The sequence below is a fragment of the Charadrius vociferus genome, unplaced genomic scaffold (genome assembly GCF_000708025.1).
Source record: "Charadrius vociferus isolate BGI_N301 unplaced genomic scaffold, ASM70802v2 scaffold235, whole genome shotgun sequence".
NCBI classification, from domain to species: Eukaryota; Metazoa; Chordata; class Aves; order Charadriiformes; family Charadriidae; genus Charadrius; species Charadrius vociferus.
Window position 1 is genome coordinate 236,776 of NW_009648536.1, and position 27,993 is coordinate 264,768.

At 34.7% G+C, this 27,993-nt stretch overlaps 1 protein-coding gene across 1 annotated transcript in view; it reads left to right on the forward strand.

The window, feature by feature from the left end:
* Positions 1–27,993, forward strand: part of CNTNAP4 (contactin associated protein-like 4) — a gene marked incomplete at its 5' end in the record, with an annotated part of 211,049 nt that overhangs the window by 155,603 nt on the left and 27,453 nt on the right. Inside the window, 5 exons of the mRNA XM_009885846.1 lie at positions 3,263–3,369; positions 6,023–6,142; positions 10,190–10,387; positions 16,634–16,790; positions 20,047–20,174. Of these exons, the coding sequence (XP_009884148.1) occupies positions 3,263–3,369; positions 6,023–6,142; positions 10,190–10,387; positions 16,634–16,790; positions 20,047–20,174 (710 nt within the window). The remainder of the gene's footprint in view (positions 1–3,262; positions 3,370–6,022; positions 6,143–10,189; positions 10,388–16,633; positions 16,791–20,046; positions 20,175–27,993) is intronic.

Below are 27,993 nucleotides of genomic sequence, written 5' to 3' on the forward strand. Positions count from 1 at the left end.
GCTGGCTCATGGTCATCCTGTTGTCCACCAGGACTCCCAGGTCCCTCTCCACAGAGCTGCTCTCCAGGAGGTCAGCCCCCAAACTGTACTGGTGCATGGGGTTATTCCTCCCCAGATGCAGCACCCTACACTTACCCTTGTTGAACTTCATAAGGTTTCTTTCTGCCCAACTCTCCAGCCTGGCGAGGTCACGCTGTAAAGCAGCACAGCCTTCTGGCGTGTCAGCCACTCCCCCCAGTTTTGTGTCATCAGCAAACTTGCTGATGGTACACTCTATCCCTTCATCCAGATCATTGATGAATATGTTGAACAAAACTGGGCCCAGTACTGACCCCTGAGGGACACCACTTGTTACTAACCTCCAACTAGACTCTGCACCACTAGGACTATTAGGACCATTAGAACTATTAGGACTCTTTCCAGTTATTGCTCCTTTCCAGTTCATGCTCCTTCATTTAGCCTTTTCATTGTATAATATCTTTGTATCATTTCATTGCTCATATACCTCTTGGGCACGCAAACGATTCTCCTCATATATTTCTCCTTAATATATTTCTCTTAGCTCCTTTATCATATATATTGGTTTAATAAATAATAATTATACATCAACTATTGACAAAATAACTTTAAAGGACACATTGTCATTCTAAATGCCTTACAAAGTTAGCACATTTAGTCTCTGAGGAGAATACCAGATGAATCTGTCACAATCATATCAAGCCCTACACAGAAACGTATGATTGCCTACCAGGAGTTATTGCCTTTGGTGTCCTGGCAGCAGTGTGTTATTAAAAAAAAAAAAAAAAAAAAAAAAAAAAATGATTTTAAAAATAAAAAAAAAAAAAAAAGACACCCCTACTGGTATTGTTTAACTTTTTTCTTTTTTTTTTTTTTATAGAATGAAGAAAGAAAAATAATGAAAATTGTAGCAATTAGTTATTCTTTTCAAAATATCTTTTAGCCATAGTTCAGAACCATGATAAGCAGATAGTGCACAAAAAAATGTATTTAACAGATAATCGGCATATGAAGTTCTTAATTTTTTACTTCTTTATTAAAAGTATATTCATGTTATAGATCAGTGTTCTCATTTGAGTATTATTTTAGTATTAAGCTGCTGCCTTGGTTTTAAGTCATGTATCATTTTCAGATGTCATACACTTAAAAGCTTTTTAACAAGTAATAGGTGGTAAATGCTTAATCAGCTGTTTTTTTTCTGCTTTAAGCAGATGTGGTCATGAATCCCAAAATTACCTTTTACAGATGAGGTATTAAAAATACTATTTCTAATATTCTAAATATTTTTGTTAGAAGATTAGATTCCTTAAAGAAAGCACTGTTCTAAATCTTGCTTTCAGTAGGGTCGCAGCATGTGATGTAATTATAGCTTCACTTTGATGTAGCTAGTAGCTACTTTCTATTTTACATTCTGAAACAGAGGGAAGATGTAAAGTTTAATGTTAAGAGATTTAAATTATACTCTAAATTGTTTTCAGTTCTATTAAAGTTGGTTCAAGTGTTATCAAGTTCATCTAAGCTTTTCATCTTGTGACCACTATTAGGAAGATTAATTAACACGGACAGGGAGTCAATACAGGTAAAGACCATGTAAGTCACTTGCAATTTTTGGATAATGATGTCTTTATCTAAAAGCAAGAAGACAAGAAAAACTACAACTGAAATATATGCAAGAAGCGCAGCTGTCAGAGGATGCACTGAAAGTCGTATATAACAGTCATGTTAGACGAGATGTATATTTGTAATAAATGGTGACTATTCATACCTGTAGAAAACAAAATTAAGCATTTATTCCAAGAATTATTACTATGGCCATTTATACAATTCCTTCAAATGACATATTTAATATCAAAGTAATTGTAAGCCCCGTACCTAAAGTCAATTTTTATATTCCAAAAGAGAGCTCATTGAAAAATATCTTAGAAACGCATTTTGTGAGATAATAGATAGATCAGCTCTTTTACTGGCAAAAATGTCGCTTATTTCCTTGAAAGCAGGTGACCTGTATCACTTTACTTACTTTATCTATACTTTACCTGCTACTTCTTTTTTTTTTTTTTTTCTTTTTTTTCCCTTCCGTTCTTTGAAAACCTCTGCTTATCCTTGTTTATAAATATGAAAGGAAGATAAAATTCCATGAGAATCAGAAGGAGTGAATGTACATAGGCCCTGAATTATTCATAGGGCAGATGTGTGAACTGCTGGACTTTCTACAATCTTAATTTAATACCCTCCTAAGATTTCTTGAATTAATTAAAAGATATTTTAAGATCCTGTGAATATTAGTGTGTCTGTTTTCTTTTTTTGTGTGGTTAATGTCAACAATAAAGCCTTTTTGTGCTTTCTGAGCTATATCACATGCACATGCACATACATATATACTCACTGCAAATAAAATGTTAACTAATACCTCAGTTGAAAAGCTTGCAAATAATTGGTTAAAGTGTGACACTCTATTTCAATATATATTCAGCTGTATTTACAAAAAGGACAATTTTTCTTTTTTTCATCCCATGCAATATTTTATACTTAGGTATAGTGCTTCAGTCTTTACCTTTAAGCAGTTACAGGTAAATTTTCTTTGCAGTCGACTGGGGGAAATCCAGAAGAAACCCACCAAAATTCTTCAAGTTTCTACTCATATCACCAGAATGAAAATTGGCTTTCCTGGTAGTTACCTTTTGTGATAGAACTGACATACTGAATATTTTACTCTTTCTAGAATAGCAAGTAACCATGATTTTAGAATAAGAAATATCTCTTAGGTACTGTGGTCAGTTTTATTAGTTACATGATTTTTTAAAAACATTTCTATTATTTTTAGAAGAATAAAAAGAAATCTGTTGTTGTGCTGCTTTATTGTGACACATCCTGTTGAACAACTCCTATCAGCTGCAAAATTTTCCAGTGAATTATCAGCATGTAAATCTTTCATTGGTTTATAAACCTGTATTGAATGGCAGATAGTTAAATGGTAATAAGTAATAATTATGCATCTTACACTTTATTTCTGTTCTCCCAAGTTTATTGCATAACTAATACATTTGTTATAGGAAATAGGGATAGTGGCAGAAATGAAGGGAAATTTTCTTAATTTTCTATTAATTATATTGACATCTTCCCAGTGAGGTTGAAGATTTCTCTCATATTATTATACTTCTTTTCTATGATTTTATATTCCTTGATAAGTGACATGTAAATGAATGGAAAAGAGAGTGAAAGTGCTCTTTGTTTTTCATTTTAGGTGTTTACCTAATTACTGTGAACATGGTGGTGAATGTTCACAGTCATGGAACAACTTCTACTGCAACTGTGCCAATACTGGTTACAAGGGAGCTACTTGCCACTATCGTAAGTTTAAGATGTTTTCTGACTATGTTTTTGTTTGATTGAATTTTTTCATCATGAAAATATATGTTTGTATTGATCATTCACATTAGAAGATTTTTCAGTCATGTAAATATTCATAAGTTGATTCAAGCAAAGGCTTTGAGAATTCAAAATATATAGTAGCAAAAACTTGGAGGTTCTAAAGTTTATCTATTTCTGTTTCACATTTTTCATAATTTACACAAGATGGTCAGTAATATCCTCTTCCATCCATATGATTCCACTTTCTGAATCAGTAAATGATTTAGAAATGTGTTTAATTCATCTTTATTCATCACAGCCATTAATAATATTTTTTTTTTTGAGAAAATGAGACTACATTCATATGCAAAAGTAATCACATGCTAAGCCCTGAAGGTGTTTATGTAGTTTGCTGAATCAGAGAGTAGATTAGGAGAAATTAAAAAAACAAAAACAAAAACAAAAAACCTAACTGAAAGGAATAACTAATTTCACAGGAGATGTTCTACATTTGTACTGTTTTAAGCAAGTTTTAAGAAGAAGAATAAATCATTATCCTGACCTTCATTATATGCTTCTAATAACTAGAAATCCTTATGAAACTTTACAGATATTTTTTTTAAAAACTCCAGTGATCAGATAAATAATTCTGTCCTTATAAATAGTCCTTATAAAATCTAGACAATCCTTGTTGGTAGATTTTATGAAAAGAATGTGTGTCTACAGTCATGGGGTTTTGGAGAAGTCACTGATTTTAGAAGACTGAGTATTAAATCTCACTTTTGCAGACTCAACAACAGTGACGACTTTCCCTGTAATGCCTTAATTAATAAGAACGCAGTGGCATAAATAATTTTAAGAAAATTTGTGTAACAAAGAAAAGATACTAATAGTACAGATGTTTTTGAATACCACAGTGTGTAATGTAAAACTATGACAAGCCCAAAGTGAAGATGAAGGTGATTTGACTCATTACAATTTGAAAAATCATATGTTGAATGACCTGATGATGTCTATGAGGATAGATGGAGGCCATGGTTTCCTAATGATTAGGAGTCCATGAGAAATGTAATAATATGATGAGTTATTGAATTCTTATTCATTGTCAAAAGTGCACATAAAAGCCTTCTGGGATGTTTGTTCATGATTAATAAAATGCTGTATCTATGGATGTAAAATGGAAGACTCTCAGTACTTGATTTCAGTGATTTTAATAGTGATTCCAAATCAAGAACCTAGGATAATTTTTGGCCATGTTGTCACACTTCTGTGTAATTTCAAAAGAAGAAAATGCCTCTTGAATTCTCAGAGAAACATTATTTTTGATATAAGCCTAGAAATGAGTTACTGATCTTGAAATATTATTATACAAACTACCATGTTCGTAAAACGGTTAATGAATAATTTAATCTCTTCTGTCATGTTTAATTTAACTAAGGCTATTTACCGTAAGGAACCAAAAAATTCCATTTGAAAATTACATAAATTGTGCATTCTGAAGGTTTCATAGAGTAAGCAATCTGAATCAATTATTTATCTTTTTGATAGGTGTTGCCATATAATGTCAGTACCCACCAGGCAAAAAGTACAGATATCACACTCTTCCAGAAACTATCTTCTTTTTAAAAAAACAGCACTTCTTTTGGATTACTGTACTAAGACTCTGTAGCTTTTTTTCTGTTTAAAATTTAAATAAACTGAATTTATATAGATCAAAATCTTCTAGACTGTTAAAAATTTTTTATGGAATTATGTTTTTATTTGTATAGCCCTCATAACTATTATTTTCTATATGTAACGACTCTTTCTCTTTTAGCAAATTGTTTTTAAGTTTTGATAATAACTAGTAGAGCACTCAGTTTAATTTTGAAAAGAACAACCAGAAGAGTATGACTGCTCGATACCATTATAATGGTTAAAGGAAAAGTTAAATTAATGTGGTTCCCATGTTTGTGTACAGAGGTGGAGTCATAAGACCATTTCTCAGGTTTTTGACCATAAAGAAGTCATCACAGCCTTTTCTTTAGACCTTGACTGATATAAAGTATACATGACATGGGATCAAAGAGTTGTCATTTTGTCTTTGCTTATGTAGTTATTGTACTGCAGTCTCTGACAAGTCATTTGCCCTTCTATTTAAAAAGGGAAAAAAAATAAGATGTGTGAAAGCCAAAAAATGCCAGGAGACAATCAGAACACCTAGAAACACTGCCTACCTTCTGTTGTATGTAATAATAATGATAACAACAAAAATGTGATTTTGTTGAGGTTCTTAGTATTTATTTCTTCAAAATCTGATTACTGGAGTCTAAGTAATACCCTTGGCATTCAAATTACCTGGCAGTTTTTACAACCATTTACTCACTCATATTCCACAGTTTTCTCCCTGAAGTTTCCATCTTGAAATAAGGAAGAAAATGCTTGAAAACACCACTTGTGATATCCACAATAAATAAAACCAAATGTGCTTTACGAATTCAAATGAAAGTATAGTTTTAATTATGTGATTTCTTCTGTATTCTTTAACAGTGAACACACACAACTTCTTTTCCCCATTGACAGGCTCCACACAGTTGTTTGATTTTTTTTTAATTCCCTGAATAAAATTTAAAATTGTGCCATTATTTTTGTGATAGAATGTGTTCTTTTACAGCCATCTATGAGCAATCATGTGAAGCCTATAAGCACAGAGGGAACACTTCAGGCTTTTACAATATTGATTCAGATGGAAGTGGCCCCTTGGGACCGTTTCTTGTGTACTGTAATATGACAGGTGAGGTGATAAACTTCCTTAACTCACAGCTGGGTCTGTATGCATGCTCATTATATTGAAACATGAGTATTCAAGTAAGAAGTCTCTGTAGCTCGTAAGCTTAATGTACATATGAACAGCAAAATGAAGGTGACTCCTTAGCTCAGAATACTGGGCAAAGAATTAGGCAGAGAAATTAGAATAACAACAGGATTCTGGCTGTGAAGCTAACACTGCATTCCTGTTGTGCTTTGCATAAATGGGACATGTGTTCCATATGGAGACAGTGTCATACTAGTTCATTTTTGGGGAGCAGCTTTGTTTTCATTGAAGTTACAGCCTCTTGAGGACGTTTAAGGAAATGAGAAATAAGTTATGTTTTATGAGAAAATTATTGATTTTTCCCCGTAGCCTTCTTAAAAATCATAATTCAGAGCTGGCCTTTGCTATGACGAATATAGACATTAAGCTTCATTTTTCAAACTGCAAGTAGATATTTTGGAGAATGCAAATGCAACCAGTGGGACTCTCGCAGCCTTGTTTTCAGGTGCCCTGCCTCCCCTTCTGCATACAGTTCTTTGAATTTGACCGTTTATATCACTGGAAGCTTTAAATATCAAAGTTTGTCATCAGTCGGCTTTTTAACGAACCAGGTGATGTTGTCTATGTGTGGCTATTGATATATGTCCTTTCAATGAAGCTTATATTTAAATGGGGTTTTGAAATTTATTATTGTTTTATTTGTGGCTGTTTTGCTATACTTTTTACTTAGCCTCTATTTATTTGAATTGCTTTCCAGCCAAAACAATGGAAACATTATTGTTTTTTGTGACAAAAATATATTTGTACACAGCTATAACTGTTTAAAGGACTACATGAGAAAGCTATAGTTGAGTTGGTTTAGGTATGTCTTAAGTGTTGAGAACTTAGAAACCTTACTATAAGCTTTTAATGCTGATTTATAAACAATTTGTGGCCGCACCTATTTCTTGAGAAACTAACAGGACTGTCTCTGGCAGTGACATTTGTTGATTTTCATGATGATCTGAAGAATACTTATTATACATGTTGAAATAATAGAATTTTCATCATTTCAATCAGTCTGTGCAATTCAGTCTCACCATATCAGCTCCTGACTTTGACTTCTACAGTGAACTGTGCTAGCTCATAGATTGGCTAGAACTTCAGATTGGCACAACCCCTTAAAAAGAAATATCCTAGTGTCCTATGAGATTAAAAGAGACCAAAGAATCATGGCAGAAAGATGACAATTTTTTTTAAGTGGATATAACCCTCCAGGGTACAGTGTAGTGTCTGATTTATCCTTGTGTGTCCATGAACAGCTGTTACTGTTTTCCTCAGTCACCTCTTATTCACCACATTAAGCAAACCTCATTGATCAGTTCTTCGTCTTGAGATGCAGCCTGACAGGATGAATCTTCTATATTTGTTTTGTTCCCAGTTTCCTCATGCCTGGTATTCCCTTTTCCCACCAGAGGCAGGGAAGGCAGATGCCCACATTTCTGACAGCACTGCCTTGTCTTTGACATTCATGGGGCTCTATTTTCAGCCAGCTTGGAGGGAGGTGCCTTTGCCTGGTTTTGCTCTTGGAGGTCAGTTTCAGAATGAAAAAACTACAGTCTACAATGACAGTTAAGATGACCAAACTTTGCAGTGACCTGATTTCTTTTTCTTTGTAAATTTGGGAGTGTGACAATGAGTCTGATAGCTGACCTGTTTGTCTTAATTTTTATGTTCAGCATAGCCTTTAAATATATTTGTGTCTGTGTGTACGTGCATGTACAAAAAGAAATCTGAGTTTGCTATATTTCCAGCCATCTTCTTTTTGACAACATGAGCATCTACTTAATAAAATTTTATAATTTGACCAAAAACTGGTAAGCAATGATAAAAAAGTTGCATAAATAAACTCCTTTTAATATAATATTTTTGCATAGGCATCTAACCTTGATATTTCCTTTAGGTTTTCTGATGAATATTTGTCTTTTAAATGAACATGAGTTCTTTCCTATCTATAAATATCTTATAATCTCTATCAATATCTTATAATGTCAGCCATGTGTGACCCATAGGAATCTAATGAAATAAAAATACAACTCTGTTAAATACTTAGAATACTACTGTTAAAAATTCAGGAATATTATAATCAATACTACAAGTTAGAAAAAATAATATCTCTCATATCTACTCAAACTACCTTGGCCGTTAATATACAAGAGTACAGTGAATATGAATCTAAACTTGACTTGACTGACCAAGAGCAGCTTTAACTGGGAGCCTGCTCACCCCTGCCTTGAAGTGGACTTTAATCATGGTGTTAGACACTTAGAGGCTTTGCAAGTGGAAGTTAGAACGGGCTCAGTGTTTCCCTATTCATAGGTGAGGGGGCTTGGCAAAAGTACAAAACAGCAGAATCACGAGCCTTAGTCAGCCACCAATATTTAGGGTAATTTATATTTTGAAGAACACGGAGGGAGTATTCTGTACTCCCAAGCAGAGTGTCTGATGTTACATTTCCTTGTATACAAACTATAGGACAGTGACCAATGCATTCCTGTGCTATGTTGCCAGCCAGTTACATCTGCCTGTGTCTCAGTGCACAGGAAAATTATTTTTCTAGTCTCAAAGAAAATACATAATACTATGGCCGTTGGTAGCTTTTAAAGTAATGCCTTCACATAGGTATTGTAACATCAGTTTTAGTTCTTGATCTGTGTGGTTTTGCATTGTAGTTTTTATAATTAAAGATGCTTTCCATAATTGCTGTAGTAAGTTAAAAGAAGAATTTTAATGAAAGAATATTTGTGAATTATCAATATAACTGGAAAGCTATTGAGCTTCTTTGTTGCTTAGTGTAAGCAACATGGCTCCAAGTTGGAGAAAGTCAGTTTCACACAAGACTACACATCTTAGCATATACCTTTTATAAAGGTGCAATATATTGTTTATTCTTCAACCATTTGAATTATGCATATATTTATATGCAAAACTTTTCTGCACTTTCATTACAAGAGCATTACTTCAGAACACATTTTTCTAGAAATAATGTTTGGAGTACTGAATATTTGCTAGTGATTCACTGAAAAAATCTTGCAGAAACAGTTCAGTTGCTTCTGGTATCAATATTTTGGCAATATTTTGCATGCCCCCCATTTACATGAGTCATAAGTCCTGTCTACGCAATGCAATAAAGTACCCAGCAGCATTACCCATCCATATCCAAGTTAAAAGTCAACTTGAGAGCACTATGTCCTTTTTAGGGAAATGCAGCTCTCAGTTCTGAAGCAGTACTTCGTCATGTAATAGTACTGAGTCAAGTGAGCATACCATGGTGTTTGCCATAAATTACTATTATGTCAGGTGTTTGGAAGCAACTTTCTATTGAACTTTGGAAGCTGTGATTCTTAGTCCTTGACTAAATACAAGTTTTGAATAGTATTTCAATTAATGCCTACTATTTGATTCTAGGTGGCTAAAATAACTCACCTTCATGTAATCTGAGTTTTATCGTAAATACAGTATTTGCAAGCTACTTTTACTTCTTTGTATAATAGAAGAAGGGCATTTTCTGTAGGCCATTTTCTCATGCAGAATAATTTAATTCAAATTATAGTTATATATGTAATAAAGCTAGAATCTAGAAGAGAATTTAGTGTTATTTTATAAACAATTTAAGCCTGGGAAAAGTAATAGTAGTAAATATTATTTATTTCTATTTTTTCATTGCAATTTCCCAAGTAAACTATATCTTATTTCAGAGACAATTATTTGGGTGTCGTCACTTACAGTTTTCTTATTCAATAATCATAACAAGCTGAATACCCGTTACAGTCACAGTATGATAATCTGCTTATAAATAGAAAGAATGATTAATTGTTTTCATTTTTGCTCAGTGATTTATATCTCTGTCTCATATGCCCATAAGCACATTTTGTGATCAAAGAAGTCACCTTAAAGTTTGGTTGATTTCATCATACATTCTCTTTCCATTACCAACTTATGCAACTACTTCTCATTCTTTATTACTTTTCACATGTGTTTTCAAAGATACAACGTGGACAATTATACAGCATAACAACACCAACCTTACCAGAGTCAAAAGCGCTAATCGAGAGAACCCACACGCTGTGTTTTTCAAGTACTCTGCCAGCCTAGACCAGCTTCAGGCTACAATTAACCATGCAGAGCACTGTGAACAGGAGCTTGCTTACCACTGCAAAAAGTCGAGGCTTTTAGATAAGCCAGGTAAGTAAAGCAGACAAATCTTTTTATGTTGCATAATGCATTTTATTTTACTGGCTACCAAAGGCATTTATTTCTATCAAGGTTATGGCATTTTGCTACTATGGGGTTTAAAGTACTCCAAACATCTATTACTCAGATTTCTGGAAGTTTCCAAGAGATATTTGAAGCAGAAAAACACAAATGTCAGTTTATAATGACCTTTGTTTACAGAATTAAGTGCTCTTAAAGTTAATTTCTCTCATAAGTCTTTTAAATTATCAGAGATTATTATTAACAGAGCTCTTGTTGGTCTGCCTTCCAGGGATTTTTATATCTTGATGAAGGAATTACTGAGGAAATACCTCCTAAAAAGAAAAAAAAATAGTGCATAGATATCAGCAGAAGTTTGTCGCTGAATGTTTTTGAACACTTAATGTGCATATTCTGAGTAGACAATAAACATCAATAACATTAAATTTCTACTGTCCAATATAATCATTCTTTAAAAAAGCAATAGTCAAAATGTGGACTTTTGACAAATGTGTAAGTGCTTAAGGAGCAAAATGGAGACCATATGACATACTTAAAGAAAAATGAAGTTATGCAGTCTGCTTAAATCTTAACTCTCACTGACACAGAGCTGCTGTTAACAGACTTTAGCGCGAAAATCCATTCTCAGTACACCAAATAATGTGGAAGTAAAAATCTCATTGTTTACTATCTTTTGAAAAACTAAGTGAAAATTTTTTACTTGTCCACCAGAAACTCTGAAACTGCTCAAACTGATTTCTTGGTGTTCTTTCTAATTAAGCAGAGAGCAGGCCTGTGAGTGGAACAGTCTCTGCTTCTGTTTCTAAACTCTTTCCTTACATATTCTTTCTCCTTAATTATGTCATGAACATCACTGGACTTCTTAAACTAGAATTCAGTCTTGGCAGAATGTTTGCTTGAAAACTTCTCCACAGCATAAAAGATGAACCTACTGCTTAAGATGTCACACTGAGATTCCCTTTTACCTACGGACTCCAAATTAAAGTTATGGTTAGATGTTCAAAAACCTGGTTTATACGAAGCAGGGAGTTTCAAGATCATGGTCTCTAGGTATTTCATACCTTTTAGCTATTAACTGCCACATAGACTAAGTAAAAACCCCCAAAATAGACCACACCTTCTCAACTCACCAGTTTCAGCAGAGTGATCAGTCTGGAAACCATGAAAAAATTTAGGTCAGAGAAGAAGAGAGGGGAAGAGCCAGCCAAGCAGAACTTTCTAGGTTTTTTTTTTTTTTTTTCCTTTTGTGATCCAGTGAGGCTGCACAGGAATACAAGTTTTTCTAGAAAGCTAAAAGTGCAATCCATCATTGCGCTAAGCCACCTAAAATTCAGTTTTGAATGCTAGGAGTAAATAGGCATGGGAAAGTTACTTGTGAGTTCTACAGGTTTTCTAAAATCATTCTTTGTTTAAACACTACCACAGACTGTATGAAATGGAACTTGCTATTCCTCTGAAGAGTGGGCTTTAGTCTATTCTGAAAGAGAGCTCTGAGGTAAGAGAAGGCTAGGATCTAGTGATGGTCACTCTTGGCTTCTGCAGTGAGGCTGCTTAAAAAAGGCAACACTGTGTTTTGTGATATAGGGACGAAGTAACAGCAATTATTAAAGAGAGTTAGGGTTTTTGTTTCCCTCTCTGTTTGAAAGTAGACAGAGCCACATTTTTATAACTGTTAAGAAGAGGTCTTAACTTTGCCTTATCTTTCCTAGCATTCTTAATTAAATCACTTCCTTAAAATAAAATTCAAGTTTTTACATTCCAGGATTTAGATCTGCCCTTTTTTGGTTGAAGGGTAGTGATCATGGTGGATGACTTAATAAGGACAAATCCTCTTTGACCCATTCAGTCATAGTAACAGTGAAAACAGAAAAAGTTCTTGGGAGAAGAAGCAGATGGCCCTTTGTAGATGTAGACTGCTCTGTGCTTTTGAAGGGCTAGGTCTCATCTACAAGGAGAAGGAAAAAGTGTTTTTTTCTAAAAATGTTGTGCTGGTACTTTTTTTTCAGGGAACTCAGTGATCAACACACATAGAATATTCACTGTAACAGATGTTGTTTTCAACATCTGAACTATATCAGCAGAAAAAGTATGAGTTTGCAGTCTTAAAATTACAGAATCACAAATCAGTGAGTGGCTGATGTTGGAAGGGGTGTCTAGAGGTTATCTGGTCCAACATTGCTGCTCAACAGGGCCAGCTACAGTTGGTTGCCCAGGACCATGTCCAGATGACTTTTGAATGACTCCAGGGGTGGAGACTCCAAAATCTCTCTGGGCAATCTGTGCCAGTGTTCAGTCATCAGTAAGTGTTTCCTCATGTTCAGGAAAAACATCCCATGTATCAATTTGTGCCCACTGTCTCTTATCCTGTCACTGGGCACCACTGGAAAGAGTCTGTCTCAGTTGCCTTTACACCCTCCTGTCAGGTATTTATATACATTGTTAAGATCGCCCTGAACCTTCTGTTTTCTAGGCTAAACAGTTTCTGCTGTCCTAGCCTTTCCTCACAGGAGAGATGTTCCAGTCCCTTAATCACTTCTGCGGCCCTACGTTGGAGTCTCTCCAGTATTTCCATCTTTCTTTTATAACGAGGAGCCCAGAACTGGACACAATTCTCCAGGTGTAGCCTCACTTGTGCAGAATGGAGTGGAAGGATCACCTCCCTTAATCTGCTGGCAACACCTCAACCTCCTAATGGAGCCCAGGATAATACTAGCCTTCTCTGCAGCAAAAGCACATTGCTGGCTCATGTCGAACCTTGTGCAAGCCTGGACCCCCAGGCCCTCTTCTACTAAACTGTTTTCCAGCTGGGTGGCCCCCAGCATGTATTGCTGCCTGTGGCTGTTCCTCCCCAGGTGCAGGGCTTTGCAATTCCCCTTGTTGAACTTCATGAAGTTCTTGTCAGCCCATTATCTTTAACCTGTCAAAGTCCCTCTAGATAGCAGCATGACTCTCTGGAGTGTCAGCCAGTCCTTCCAAAGTCTTGGTGCATATAGAGGCATCCAACATATTTGATAAGTGGTGGAAGATTGGGGTCATATTTACACAGCGATCACTGTAATGGCTGCAGCTAAGGAAGACCTGACTGAATCACCTTTAAATTGTGTAGACTAGATATCTAGCTCAGCACAGCACTGTAATGCAGATCTATTTAGAGAGTTAGCCACATTAGTACTGCTTTCTTAAAGACACCTGTACAGTCTTTAAAGCAGTCAAGCCATCTACTGTTAAGCAAAACTGGGAAAGCCTCAAAAAACCCTAGTGAAAACTTGGATGCATCTAAACTGACAACAGTGTGAATATATACTAAAATATGTTTAGTATGGTAAATATTTTTTAGTTTTTGAATACAACCAAATGTAAACCCTGGGCTTTTGTCTCTGAGGATGTGAGAGTAAGTTTTTCAAATATCCTCCAATTTATCATCTTTTTTGGTCTACAAATAAAAACTTAGAACTTGCTGATATCATGGAAAGGGAGAATTCTAGTATCTCTTGAAAATGATAGGGTTATAGCATTCCATTAAATACTTCTTTCCTTTATCTCCTGTATATCAGACAGTTTGGAAAAAGAAGAATTAGGGATCCTCACTTGTTTTCATGTCTTTTTTCTTCAAGATATATCTTTCCATTAAAAACTATGGAGACAAGACAGAACATATTACTTGTTGTCTCGGAAGAGTAGTAATTTCAGATTTAAAACTGTTACCAAAAAATCTAGTTGTATGTTTTTGAGAGCTTTGGAAATATATTTCTCACCTGTTTTTATGTGAAACATATAATTTCCAGCTGTTTCCAGAAAGTGTATGTTCTAACTTTTAATGTCTCAGTGTGACATAGTACCATAAACTTCAGAAGTTTCATTAGAAATTTTTGTCAGGACATTGCAATTATAAAGTGTGAATTATAGTTGAATTTTATAGGATGCTCAGCATATTTAGGAGAGCTCAGAGAGCTAAATAAGACTTCTGTTTGAAATACAAATGCTTTAAAAATTGGAGCAAAGTTTAGGAAGGTAAAGTGATGCAATTTGAAATTTTTGACTTGCTGACTTAGTTGTTATTTCATCTATTCAGCATCTGAAGATAGCCTTCACCAAGTTTTCCTGTTTAAGATTACTATTATCTATTTTATTATTATCTGATTTTAATGACTGATATTATTATCTGATTTTAATGTTTCTTTGAATGACTTTATAGTAAGAATTACAAAACAAAAGCCAAAAGGAAAGCAATCATTCATAGCTAATAACTGAAGCATACCTAACACTGAAATTAAATTCAAATAATATTTTACTGAAATAAGTTTGTTCTGTTTCATTTATCATGAGCACAATGAAATATCAGAATTTGAAATGCAAATAGGTATGTTATAAAATTGCATATTTTAATCCCTCCCACTTCTGCTATTTATAATCTCCACCAGTTACTCCTGACAAAACCAAAATTTGGTGACGGTCAAATGAAATAATTTTTGAAACATGCAATCCACATAGTAATTCTTAACTGACTGTATTTTAAGAATACATTATATTCAATAAGCCTGGATAGTATTTGCAAATGATGCCATTAAAGAAGTTACCTGTTAAAACATGTATGTGATTATTACGAAGACATCTCTAGTCATTTTAACTAATAGTTTTATTTTGCTTTGGCAACATTTTCTGCCAAAACAGGGATAACAATCTGGGATAATCAGTATAAACTTGCAGCACTTCAATAAATACCCTCTCCTCACCCTGCTGTATGAATAAATAACTGACACCAGCTTTTAAACATATCCCAGTGTTCCCAACAAAAGAATGGGAATATTAATTCATGACTACAATATAAAGCTAAGGCATGCTGTTGAAACAGCAGAAATATTCTGCTTTTTACAGTCTTAGTTGTTGGAAGCTTTTTAATGCGTTGTCTGGTAAATTATTTACAAACTTTCTCTGGGTTTTCTTCCTCCTGTGATGGCTTGCAAACACAAACACTAATATTGGACATTGATGCCATTATGCAAGTTTGACTTCTCCAGAAAGTACTCTTACTGTTTTTTGGCCTGCTGGGCCTACAGTTGTGTGATAATGAATGCAGTCAATATGTTTACAATCTGAGACAGTGTCAGCATAACAAGAGGTCTTATCTAACAGTGAAGTTTAATAAGCAGTGGCAGTTATAAGTAAAGTTGAGACCAGGATAAATTCCAGCTTCCTCGTGGGGGCCTGCTGCTGAAAACTTGGAGCTCCAATAACAGCAGAAAGAAGTACATCTATAAAAAATTCCATAATTTAACAGCACTTGATTTCTTCTCATGTCTTGACTTTCATGCATTGCATCTATCACCCTTCTTCCTTCTTATTTGAGATGACTTATCTTTACGCTTCATATCTTTTACCTATTATCTATTCTGCATATATTTTTCGATGCTGTGCTTGTTTGGCAGCATCTTTAAGCTTAATATGCAGTACTGTAACGTTAAGGAAACATCTGGTTTTATCATTTTTCTACAAACAATGCTGACTGGATGCGCCACACAGAGATGTAATAGTCCTGGGAAACCTCACTTCTGCTCACCAGATACATCAACTTGCTTATGGGAGCACCGATAACTTGATTTCTGCTGTCTCTGAGTGTATAAATTCTGAATCTGCTGCCTGTGACCTAACAGCTGTCTTTGGGCTTTTCTGATTAACACCATTATTCAGCTGCTTAATATTCATCACAGATATGGGTAGTAGTACTCCGTAGTACTCCTGGTAGTGGGATGAGACCATTTCTGCATAGCTTTTCTGTAACTCTACTCGTTCTATAGCTGGTAGTTCCATGATTTGAAATTGATCTTTATTTAGGAATATAAACTACCTTGATTTTTAGGGCGATGGTATCTCCTTTTTCTTGGACCATTTTAAAATGAATTATATAAATGGACTACTTAAGATAAATGATTCTAATATCATGGCTGGTTGAGCTAGGGACTGTGAGTTCCCTTTTCCACTAATGCAAGCAAAAACCTGTGACAATCATTTAATACCTGATAATGAAGTATTAAAATGAATAAATACTCATCAAGTAAAGGTAGTAATATTTTTCCCCAATTGATGTCTAAAGTTTTTAGATTTGAGGGCTATATTTTTTTTTTTCTGTTTAACCTCTTGGAAATTTGTTTGAATGAGAAAAACTGGGAGAAGTAGGAAACAAGACTGGGCACTGATTTTCTCTAACCTACATTTTAGATGGCATGCCACTGAGCTGGTGGATTGGAAGAACCAATGAAACACAGACTTACTGGGGAGGTTCCTTGCCTGCTGTACAAAAGTGTGCTTGTGGATTAGAGGGAAACTGCATTGATTCCCAACATTACTGCAACTGTGATGCGGACAGAGAAGAATGGTGACTTTTTACTGTTGCTTATTCACAACACTTTTTCCAGTAATGTAAATAAAGAAAACATACAGAACTTCGCACATTTAGAACACCAAGGCTACTGTAAATTTAAATTATCATAGTGTCATCTGCTTCTTTGATATAGAAAACATTTTCTCACAAAATTGTAACTATATAAATTATAGTTAAATATACTAATATTAGTATACTATACTGATAATAGCATACATCTATTTATATGCTAATATACATGTATGCTAATTCTTTCACTCTGAATTCCAGGGAGGGTTTAATTTTACACAGATACTTTCTAGTTTTGTAGTATATTATATGTTATACACTGAGGCATTAGCTCTGGTCTTTAATACAACTTCAGTTAGTAGTTCAAGAATAGTGAAAGTAATTAAAGCTAAAATAAAAGGTTCTGGAAAAAAGTCTGTTAATTTTTAGCATAATTCTTAACTACACTTTTAAGTTTAGACTTTTTACCCCCTTTTTTGTCATCTACAAATTAGATAATTAAAATTGAACACCCTTGCTATAAGCAAAGCAAAGCACTCACATGGAATTCTAGTCAATTGTAGGTCTTCTACTTGTGCTTGAAATTATTGATGTTGTTTATGATCCCATTCAACTAAGTAATGTAAGACGTGTTCCTGTTAGAACATCAAATCTGAACCTGACTTTTCACTTAAGAGGATCAGATACACCTTTCTCAAAAATAGCTCCAGTGCAGTATAGGACTTTATAAAGCAAATAGAGACTTTTCAAATGAACGATTTTCTTTTGAAGACATTTCTAAGCTTTTAAACCTGTAAGGCATATTTAACTTACGTAAATCAGATTCAGTGAGTAGGTTAATATATGCATGCTAATAAATGTATCAACATCTGTTTTTTGAAAATAGAAAAATGTAAGGAAGGTACTTAGGAACATCTCCATGTGTACAAAACAAAGCAATGCATTATTTCTTCTTCAATCTAGGTATCCACCTTTCCTTTAAAAGAACAACTTGTGAATTTGGTTGAAAAATGCTTATTCTCTCATCATGACCAGGAAACTCAGCAGACACAGAAATTAAAACACAGTGAAGCCTTAGTCAAAGAACAAACTTCGAAATAGCTGTAGTAAAAGAATTTGCATCTGCACTAAAACTCACAGAGTGATATTTGCTGTGCTCATTCCAATAAAGAGATTAAACAAATACACAGAATACTAGTAATTTCCCTATCATTGTGCTGTACAAAAATACAAACAATTTTTTGATTCCCAACAGCAAAATAAGTGTTAAAAGATGAATGCATTTTGAAACAAGATTTTGAGTAATTGCTAGTATATGTAATAAATTATTGCTCGGTTTTGTCATTCATTTAATCCATGCTCACATACATAGGTTAATTCATAATGGTAACATACTTGTAAATAAAGTAGATAGAGGATGGCATGCATGCCTTCACTATAACCACTTTGAGTAAATGGCATATGTTGATGAGTGTATTACATTAAATTACTCCTGTTTTCTATTTCTTTATGTATCCACTTTTGAAAGTTTAATTTTCATTTTAAGTGGATACTTATCCCAGTAACTCCAATGTTATGGAGGCTATGCTTACACTATTTTGGCAGTTGTGCTTAATGTTACATTTGGCTCTCTAGAGACTACAGTTTTTAATCAGTTGACTCAACACTGTTCATAGGCCGAAAAAGTAGGTAGAAGCTGTGCCTGTTTGAGATGCTTTCTGAGCACAGAAAATGAGATTTACACACAGTGCGGTTTTGAAAATATGGTTTTGATATTCCGTTTTCATCATGAAATCTATTTTATTTCATAGATTGAACAGAGATTTAGCTCTAAAACTCCTTGTTTGACTAATCAAAATCTTAAAGTCTCTAAAAGTTTAAAATAAAGCAGACTATTTTTGAAAAAATCTCTTCCTAAAGATCTACAAAAATGTAAATCCTTTTTGCAGAAGAGGTAAGTTAATTTCTAGTCAGTTTCCCTTTATTTGCACCATAGTTTTACAAAAGCAAACACTTTCAGTGGTTTGAGGGTTTTTTCAATTCTAAATTAGAAATCTGCAATATTTCACCTCATCAAAAATTATTTTTTTTTAAAAAAGTGTTTTGCATTCCTCACTTAAGAAAAAAAGTTTCCTGGAAAAAGATATGCATTTGCGTGGACTGTGCTCCAAGACAAATAACCAGAAATTGTACACAGGGGAAAGATCATGGTGTTAATAAAGGGAGGCCAGAGGAGAGAAAAAAAACACTGATGTCATGCAGCACAAGGCTGGAATCTCTTCCCGTTGTCTTAGTCCCAGTGCACGACCTACTGAGAGAGGAGATTGCCAAATCCAACCATGTTCCCAGAGAAACATGGCTTGCTGGCTGAGGTGTGCCTCGTGTTAAATCTCTGAGCAGTGTGAGTGCAAGACTGCCTCCCCTCTCTGAGTTTGTACTGTTGTCTCTGAGCTATTTGCTCAGAGAAGTGAAGATTTGTGAAGTGAAAGAAGTGAAGGTTTGACTATAAATGGATTGAATGGACAGATTGAATTTTCCAGAATGGTCCTGAATTATTGAATATTTTTATGGGTTCAGAGGAAACAACTTTAGGACCAAAAGTAGGGCTTACAAAATTTAGAAATTCAGTCCTGATACTAAGTTAACAAAGTTTTTAAACAAGGAATTTGGCTGTGTGCTCCAAGTGCTAGGTTGCATATTTCTTTTTCTCTGAGTTTCATATTGTAGCATATTCTTCTTTCCCTGTACACTCAGTATGATTTTGTATTTTTCTATTTTTTTTTTTAAATATTTGTCAAGGTGAAAAAAAGAAAAAGTCAGATTTATTTCAAAGTTAGACTAAGTATTAAGCCATTTAATATTCCATAATGAAGTGACCAGCCATTATAGATACAGTACGTCCCCAGCAACATAAAATTACTGACATAGGCAAATACATTCGCTTAGGGAGTGAGTGAGTACCTATGTATATCAAAAAGAGTTTTCTCATGGTTATGCAGACAAGCACAACCATAAAACTGCCCACTTCCCATGAAATTATATCAATAACAAAATATCAATCCTACAATATCAATACCAAAGCATATGTTTATATTCACAGTTGCTTTTATTACCCGTAGAGTTAGGCAGCCTTTTTTTTCCCAGAATTTAATTCTTTCCTTCTCCCCACCAATGTGTCAATGGTAATGAAATGTTATAAGAAATGTTTAGGAAAGTTGTGCTTTTCATTTTACCTTTTTAGGACTAATGACACTGGATTCCTCTCCTACAAGGAGCATCTGCCAGTAACTGAAATTGTGATCACAGATACTGACAGACCAAATTCTGAAGCAGCTTACAAACTGGGGCCTTTGCTTTGCCGTGGTGACAGTAAGTAAAAATTGAAGAGTTTTGCTAAGCAACAATGGGGTTTGATTGCAATAAATTTTAAATGTTTTTTTTTTTCTTAACAGCCTAAACTACACTTGTGTAAAAATTTTGTCCAGTTATTTTAGTAATTAGAAAGGAAAAAGGCAAAGTGTCATGTGCAGTGCAAACCAGGGTAAAATTGTAAAGACATATTTTTGATGATACATATGAACATCACCTTACTTTTAAATAACTATAAATTATTATTTTTATTCATTATGTGATTTTCCTCTTTCATCATATGATGTTGGTTTTGTTTTTCAAATTTCTTCAGCCTTTATGAATAAGATGAAATGAATACCAGTAAAGAAGTACTGATCTGAACTTTTAGGCTCACTTAGGAGACTACATAGATAAATAAATATAAATTAGCATGTGTTTATTTTTATGTCATCTCTGCTTTCATTCCTGTGATTTGTTAGGGTAATTTTGCCTAATTTTCATATGAAAATTTATAAGAAGTGAAAAAAAAAAAACCACCTGTTGCATGTTTCCTTTTCACTTGTCTGACATCTGATTGTGAACTGATCATTTATCCTACCAAAGAAACTCTTCTCTTCATGGGGTTGTGATGTAGGATTTTAGTATAACTCAGAGTGAAGAGGATCTGAGGAGGTTTACTTCTTACAGCAGGATTGGCTGTGAGCTCAGATCAGGTCTCTCAGGGCTTTGACAAATTGATGCTTAAAGCTCCCAAAGATGGAACCTGCACTCTTCTCTGGATAATCTACTCTGTTGCTTGGCTGTCCTCATTGAGGATTTCTTTTTATTTTGATCAAGCCTGAAATTCTGTTGTTTCAATTTATACCCGTTGTCTTTGATACTCACACCTAACACAAATGCAAACAACCTGGCTCTGTCTGACTTGATAGTTTCCTCTGAGGCTTTTGGGGCTGTTGTCAGGTCCCCCACAAAGCTGTTCCTCCTCCAAGCTGAACCATCCCTGGTCCCTCAGCCTGAAGGGCAGGGAAAGTGATACAAACCTGAATATCCTTGTGGCCTCCCCCATGCCACTCCTGTTTATCGATCTTTTTGCTGTACTGGAAAGCCTAAAATTGGAAGTAGTATGTAGATGTTGTCTTACGAGTGTTAAGTAGAGTGGGATAACCACCTCCATCAATTGACTGACCATCCTCATACAGACTATGACGCAGCAGGCCTCTGTTGTGGCTAGGGACAATGAAACCAGGGACATAACTGTGATGAAACAGAATTATTTACAGCTTGTGTAGTACTAATAAGTGGGGAGAACCAATTTCACTACTCACCAAGTTCCCAGCTACTATTAATTACATAACCTGACCCCAATTATCACAAATCTTAAAACATGGAAGCCAACTAGCTTCATTAAAACATACAGACTGTTCTGACACCCATTGACCTCCCTGCCTTTATTTGACGTTTGCTTAGTCTGAATGATTGAATTGCTGCAAAATTTCACACTTAAGTTAAATGATCACAGTATTTCTAGGCAAGCTGCAGAAGAGAACTGTAAAACATCATGAGGACAAGCACAAGAAGTCAGAGTCTGAATTTCAGAGAAATATTTTTGCAATGTCAGACAACATTATAGAATTTTACTTCAGAAAGAAGCAATTTGGGACTGAAATAATCTCAGTGAAAAGACCTTTCAGTTAATGGTACTAAAACGGCAAAAACCTTGAAAAAGAACATTCATTTTGATTGTTTAATAAGAGCAGTAATAATGCAATTTTTCTTAACCGTTTACATCATAAAGGCAAAGATAATAAAAGATGGCATGCTTTTAAAGAGGTAGGGACTAAATTTTGAGAAAACAATACAGAATTTCTGAAGGAAAAATTGATGTAAAATCATAGAATTTTGACATAAAACCAAAGTCCAACATGTCAATTAAACTATTAATTGTATGATAATATATGATAAAGTATATAAATATTAAGTATCATATCACGTTATATATTTTATATCATATTTTCTGTCATGTATCACATATAATATATTAATGATACTACACTATTACCATACTACATTATTCTGTATATTTTACAGTATAATGATAGATGATTTAGGATATATCGTACATAAAAGATGATATATATGAAATACATTTTATATTGTATTAATTTATATTATCTTTTCTCATATACAATATAATTATATATCTTACAATAAATATTATTCTCTATTATTTTAATCATACTGGAAATGACTGAACGTATGACTTAGAAGAATTTTTTGCAATGGTATTTATGTATCAGCAGCAGGTTTTATAACAAAAATCTTCTTTAAATTTCAGTTTTCCTGAAAATGTAAAAAGCCCCAAGTTGTATTAGTTTCTGAATTCTACATGTTGAATTTCACACTAGACAAAACTGATGAAGTCTAAACTCTCTCGTAAGATCAACAATAACATATTAGTAGCACTTTGAAGCTGCAGGAAGGAAGCAGGCCATTATTAAGATTTTTTCTATTATGAGGTTGCAGACACTCATGAGGGTCTAATTGAATGTACTTTCAATGACATTTTTCTTCTGCACCTTTGGATAGGTGGAGAACACAGAAAAGATCTAGCAGCAAATATCCATTTCTCAAAAGTGCTGTCAAACACGGAAAAATAGACATTCTTGGATTCACAAGTGTGATTTGAGTACTCTCCAGAGAGATTATTGCCTATTTCTGCTTCTGCCACTATCTAGAACTAAATTATACAATTCTACTTCATAGGGAATATATTTTTATTAAAGATGGCTTTTGTTCTTTCTGACAAACATAAACTCTTCAGAATAACTCACTGGCACACTGTATAAAAACGTCAGGAAAACATTTACTTGTATTTGTGACGCACTTAACGCTTTGTTAAATGATTCAAAACCAAAAGATCATAAATTCTCTTTGCATCAATAATCTATTCCTTGTAGGACATCTACTTAGAGATAAAAATAATTGTTTATGCCCACAGCAAACTATAGTAGACCCATAAATAGTTCATTGAATTGAAATGTCACAAACCATTCACTCCCTTGATTAAGTTTGCAAGTTAGACCTACTTCATTAGGTACTTCTTAGAAGTCATGTATCATAACTCAAATGTAGTCTGGCAGAAGCCGCCAATTTTTCATTGCACATTTTTATTTTCATTTTTTTATTTAACATTGCATTATGGTACTTGGTTTCTTTATGTTAGGTTTTATGGATTGACTTTCTTCAATGAAGTGTGGTACTTATAGAAAACCAAACCATATTTGCTAGAACAAAGATGGAAAGGATAACATAATATACCAGTACAATTACTTTTATGTATAAAGTTTCATTCAGATATTAACAATTTTTCCTCAGCATTTGTGGTAAAGTTACATACCTGCATTTCTAAGATGCCAAAGTGCAATGAAAGTAGTAATGATATTCTATAGGAATACGGACATTATGAGAAATTAGACCATAGGATTTGGTGACACTTAGCTCTGCACACAAGTAGCACTCATCCATTTCTGTCACCTTTAAAATATATTACTGATTCATTTCTATATTCCCTTTTCTCCTGTACAATATGTCTAATAAATTGCATGCCAGCACTGCTGGTATCAGATTGAAAAATATATTTAAATATAATGAAAGTTAAGATTCAAATTAATCCATATCAACTGAGTAGGGTAACAGGAAAGATTCTGAAGCATATGAGGATACAACAAACCTTTGGGCCACTATTAGATAGGTGTCGTGGTTTGGCCTCAGCCAGCAACAAAGAGCCACGCAGCCGCTCACACAACTCCCACAGTCGTGGAAAAAGAAATCGTCAGGGCAAAACTCGTGGGTTAAAAGAAATCAATTTAACAGAACAGCAAAAGGAAAGATGAAAACGCGATTACAGTACCGCCGCGAAGCGCACCGACCAGAAGCGCACCGACCAGACGCGCAACACGCCAGCCCACCCCCCGCAAGTGGCGACTGCTCTCCTCGCCCCGGCAGCGCCTCTTATAGCCCGGGCATGGGTCACGTGGTATGGAATACCTGCCCCCTGCCGGCTCCTGGGGAGATTAACCCCATCCCTGCCGGAACCAGGACAATAGGAATACTGTGGTTTTCATAAAAACGAAAGAGGCATTGCCGTTATTTTTGTCATTACTCGAGAAAAAGCCAGATGTTGATTAAATTCTAATAGAGAGAGTCAGTATCGGTAGACTTTTAAAAAAGGTGGGGTTTTTGTTGTTTACCTTGCAAGAACTGACTGGAAATACTCTGATTTATTACTATGAGGTTCCAATAAGCTTTAGAGCATGCAAATGTATCCAGAACACTGAAAGAAAGCTAATGTGTTAGAATTATGTGTAATAAATTGATAATTACAATCAGTCAGCATCAGACTGATTCTTGGTATGAAAATAAAATTGATCATATACATCTTAATTAAATAAAACATAATATAAGGATAGTGCAATGTCATGTAAAGATAATATATCATTCAGCCTGAGTTTATGTAAAGTAAATTTGGCCAAATTTTTGAGGGACTTTAGTACTGGTAAAGGAAATAATGGTGAGGTGAGATACTTGGAGTCTAGTAATATACTTGATGGAGTGTCACATACTTGGTTGCATAAAAAAAAAACAAAACCAGAAATGTACAAATTCTATGGCAAAATGATAATACAAGCAGGCAAATGTGAGCAGATAATCCATTCAACATGAGTTCCCAGTTTGATATTTAAACCAAAAAAACTCTAATGTGAGCATTGGATACAATAATTTTAGAGACCAACTGTATTAACTGATCATAAGTGGTACCTGCATTAAAGCAGCACAGTAAATTTCGAAGGTTAGCCAAAAAAATGTTTCATGCATCTGCAGTAGCCTGAGAAATCAAGCTATGTCTTTGACTGTTAGTAAAAGAAGTATCTGTATACTGAGTGTTCACTTCTTCCGCTTATTTACTTTTACAGTATTAATTTATTTTTACCCTAACCTCAGTCTAATCAACATTATTTTGATCCTCTTTACTGCTTCCTGCATAATCAAGAAGTTTAATACAAGCCTGTGGTTACAGTTTTACACTATATAAAAAGGATTTAAGGTTAAAGGATCACATTCAAGAAGTTAAGGGATGCATTTGTTAGAGAAAGACTCTTAAACTGAATCTCTTTGCTTAACTCAGGCAAAATTTGAGGTGATATGTTCAACTTAAATGGAGTTTCCTAGAGTAAGAACTTTCAAATAATGTTCTTGAAAACAGGAGAGAAAATCAGAAAAAGATCTAGTGGTTAGGATTTGAAACCAGGGCAGCGGTCTGAGTGTGTGTGAATACATAAATACTTATATAAATTTACAGTAAGAGCATTTGTGAGTTTTCCATAAATGGAAACATTTTAATTGAATTGATTGAATATTTTTCCTGCAATAAATGCTCTTTTTCAAACAAGAATCTATTCAGGGAATTTATAGAGTCTGTGGCATATCAGAGGTCAAACTAGATGATCACAGTTTTCCCTTCTGGTCCTTTAATCTATGAATCTTATAATAAGCTGCAATGTAGCGGAGCTGGAAGTAGTGATACAGATGGGACAGCTGAACTCCACAAATTCTCAGAGGCAAACAGTTGCCAGCTGGTCAGACTTCATAATGTTAAGAGGATAGATTTAGAAGAAGCAATTTGCACACTTCTCAGTAATTTTGACCTCCTCTCTGCTGTGCAGGATGAAGGGAATTTTTTTTCATGTAGCAAATCTGACAGAAACTTGGGGCAAATATGGAAAGAAATAAATGTAACTAAACCATGTAGGATGATTTTCCTGCTTGGTTTTGCACAGGAATAGAGCAAAGCAACTGCCCCTCCCCATGCACACAACACAAAACAAAACAACACCAAACCCAAACGAAACAAACAAAACCATTAGGATACAAATAATAGATGATCCCATAATTTAAAGATCAGTTTAGGAGGCCAGATAGGGAGGAGCAGACCAACGACAACATGCGGAATCCTGATCATCTACTGGCAGTTTAAGTAAGATCAGATCACCCGTCAGTGTAGATCAGACAGGCTAACAGGATCTACAATTTACAATGTGCATGCTTTCTACAGTATTAACTTTCATTACTACTTCCATGCAGCACCTATAATCTTATCACAGTGACACTCCAGTGAAATTCAAAGATCCTGTTGGTATATCAGAGACCAGAAACTGGCTTTTACAGACAAGAGCACTCTCTGCTAGAAGCTCTCCTGGTACTCTTCAAGTGTTTCACAAGATCCCTCTAAGAGGGAGAATATGGGAAAGACAGACGTGCGACACGTTGAATGTCATCTTCACAAAGAGTATAGCTGCTCTGAGAGCACAGCTACACCTCCAGATTAACAGCAGTGTGCATTAGTTATGTCAATCTGTAAGAGATGTGTGGTATTTTATGAGTCATGTCAATAAGAGATTTGGTTTTTTTGGGGGGATTGGGAAGATTAGTCAAAAAAATATGTACAGAAAATATTGTTTGGCAACATAAGATTTTTATTTTCTCTGCCTCAGCACTCACTATACCTGCTGGTGTTTCACACTGAAGAAATGAATGATAAAACACTTAGAGATATCAAGAATTGATACAAATAACAAATGGATTTCAGTTTTGATTAAAAACTCAGAGTGCTACAATTTGCAATGGCACAATTGTTTTGGGGGTCACTTTTATCATCTTTACAAGATTAAAATGGGTAATTTATCTGTCATTTCCTCATTTGTCCCTTTTCCACTTTAGAATTTCAAGTTGGTAAGACTAGTAGATATATGCCAAAAACTAAAGTAATTTTTTGCAATATAAATATGTTGCTATTTTATATATAAAAAGCAGCATCTTCTTTTTTTTTTTTTTTTTACACATAGGACGACTGCAGTCTTACTACTCAGATAAAATGCTAAATATTATTGATTTCATAACTACAGGGTGTTTGGCAGTTCCAGAAAACTAAATAGGAGACTGTGAGCCAGATACTGTAAAGGGAAGAAATTCTTTCCCCACCCTGGTTTACAACAGCATAAGATACTTTGCAATATTCTTTTGCTAGATCTATATGCAACCGGCTTTATTGATACAGCAGCTTAACATTCATAAATCACACAATTTTTAGAGCAGAGAAAAAGGACAGCTAGATAAGAGAAGACAGGAAATTAAGAGAGGAAGAATAAAAATTCCTACCCGTGCCCTCCCCCAAGGACTCCATTCTGATTTACAAAGATCATTCCAATGCTTCATTGAAGCTAATTGTATCATTACTCTACTGGACTGTTACTGCCACTATCATCTCTCTTCTAATTACTAGAAACGTTTTACCAATTTTGAATAAATTAGTAGTATTAAACTTCCCATTGTGTTTGAATTACTTGTAACGGCCAGCCCATTGTTTTTTAAATAGCTGTTATATACTTGAGTCATAAGTCTTGCGAAGTTTGCTCTGTGGGAGCCATGACCTGAAACAGTTGAGGAACATGGGTTTAAAATTGATCCCAATATGTAAGGCCTTTGGCTGACGCTGCTTTGCACAGGATGATAACTCTGAGGAGCGCATCATGCAACAGAGAGTGAGGTGCAAAGCTACACTTTTCTTTCCAGGCCCGAGCCATCCATTCACAGTTCTGACCTACCATGACAACCAAGGTTGTCCTGATGGCTGCTCTAGCTTATGATGGCTGTATTGGCAGTATTCCCAAGTGGCAAGTGGCGCAGGAAGCAATTCCCAGAATACGTATGAATATCCTGCAATGCTGGTTTTCTAGGTGCAGGGTCTGAACCCTGATTAAAACTGCTACAAAATCAGCAG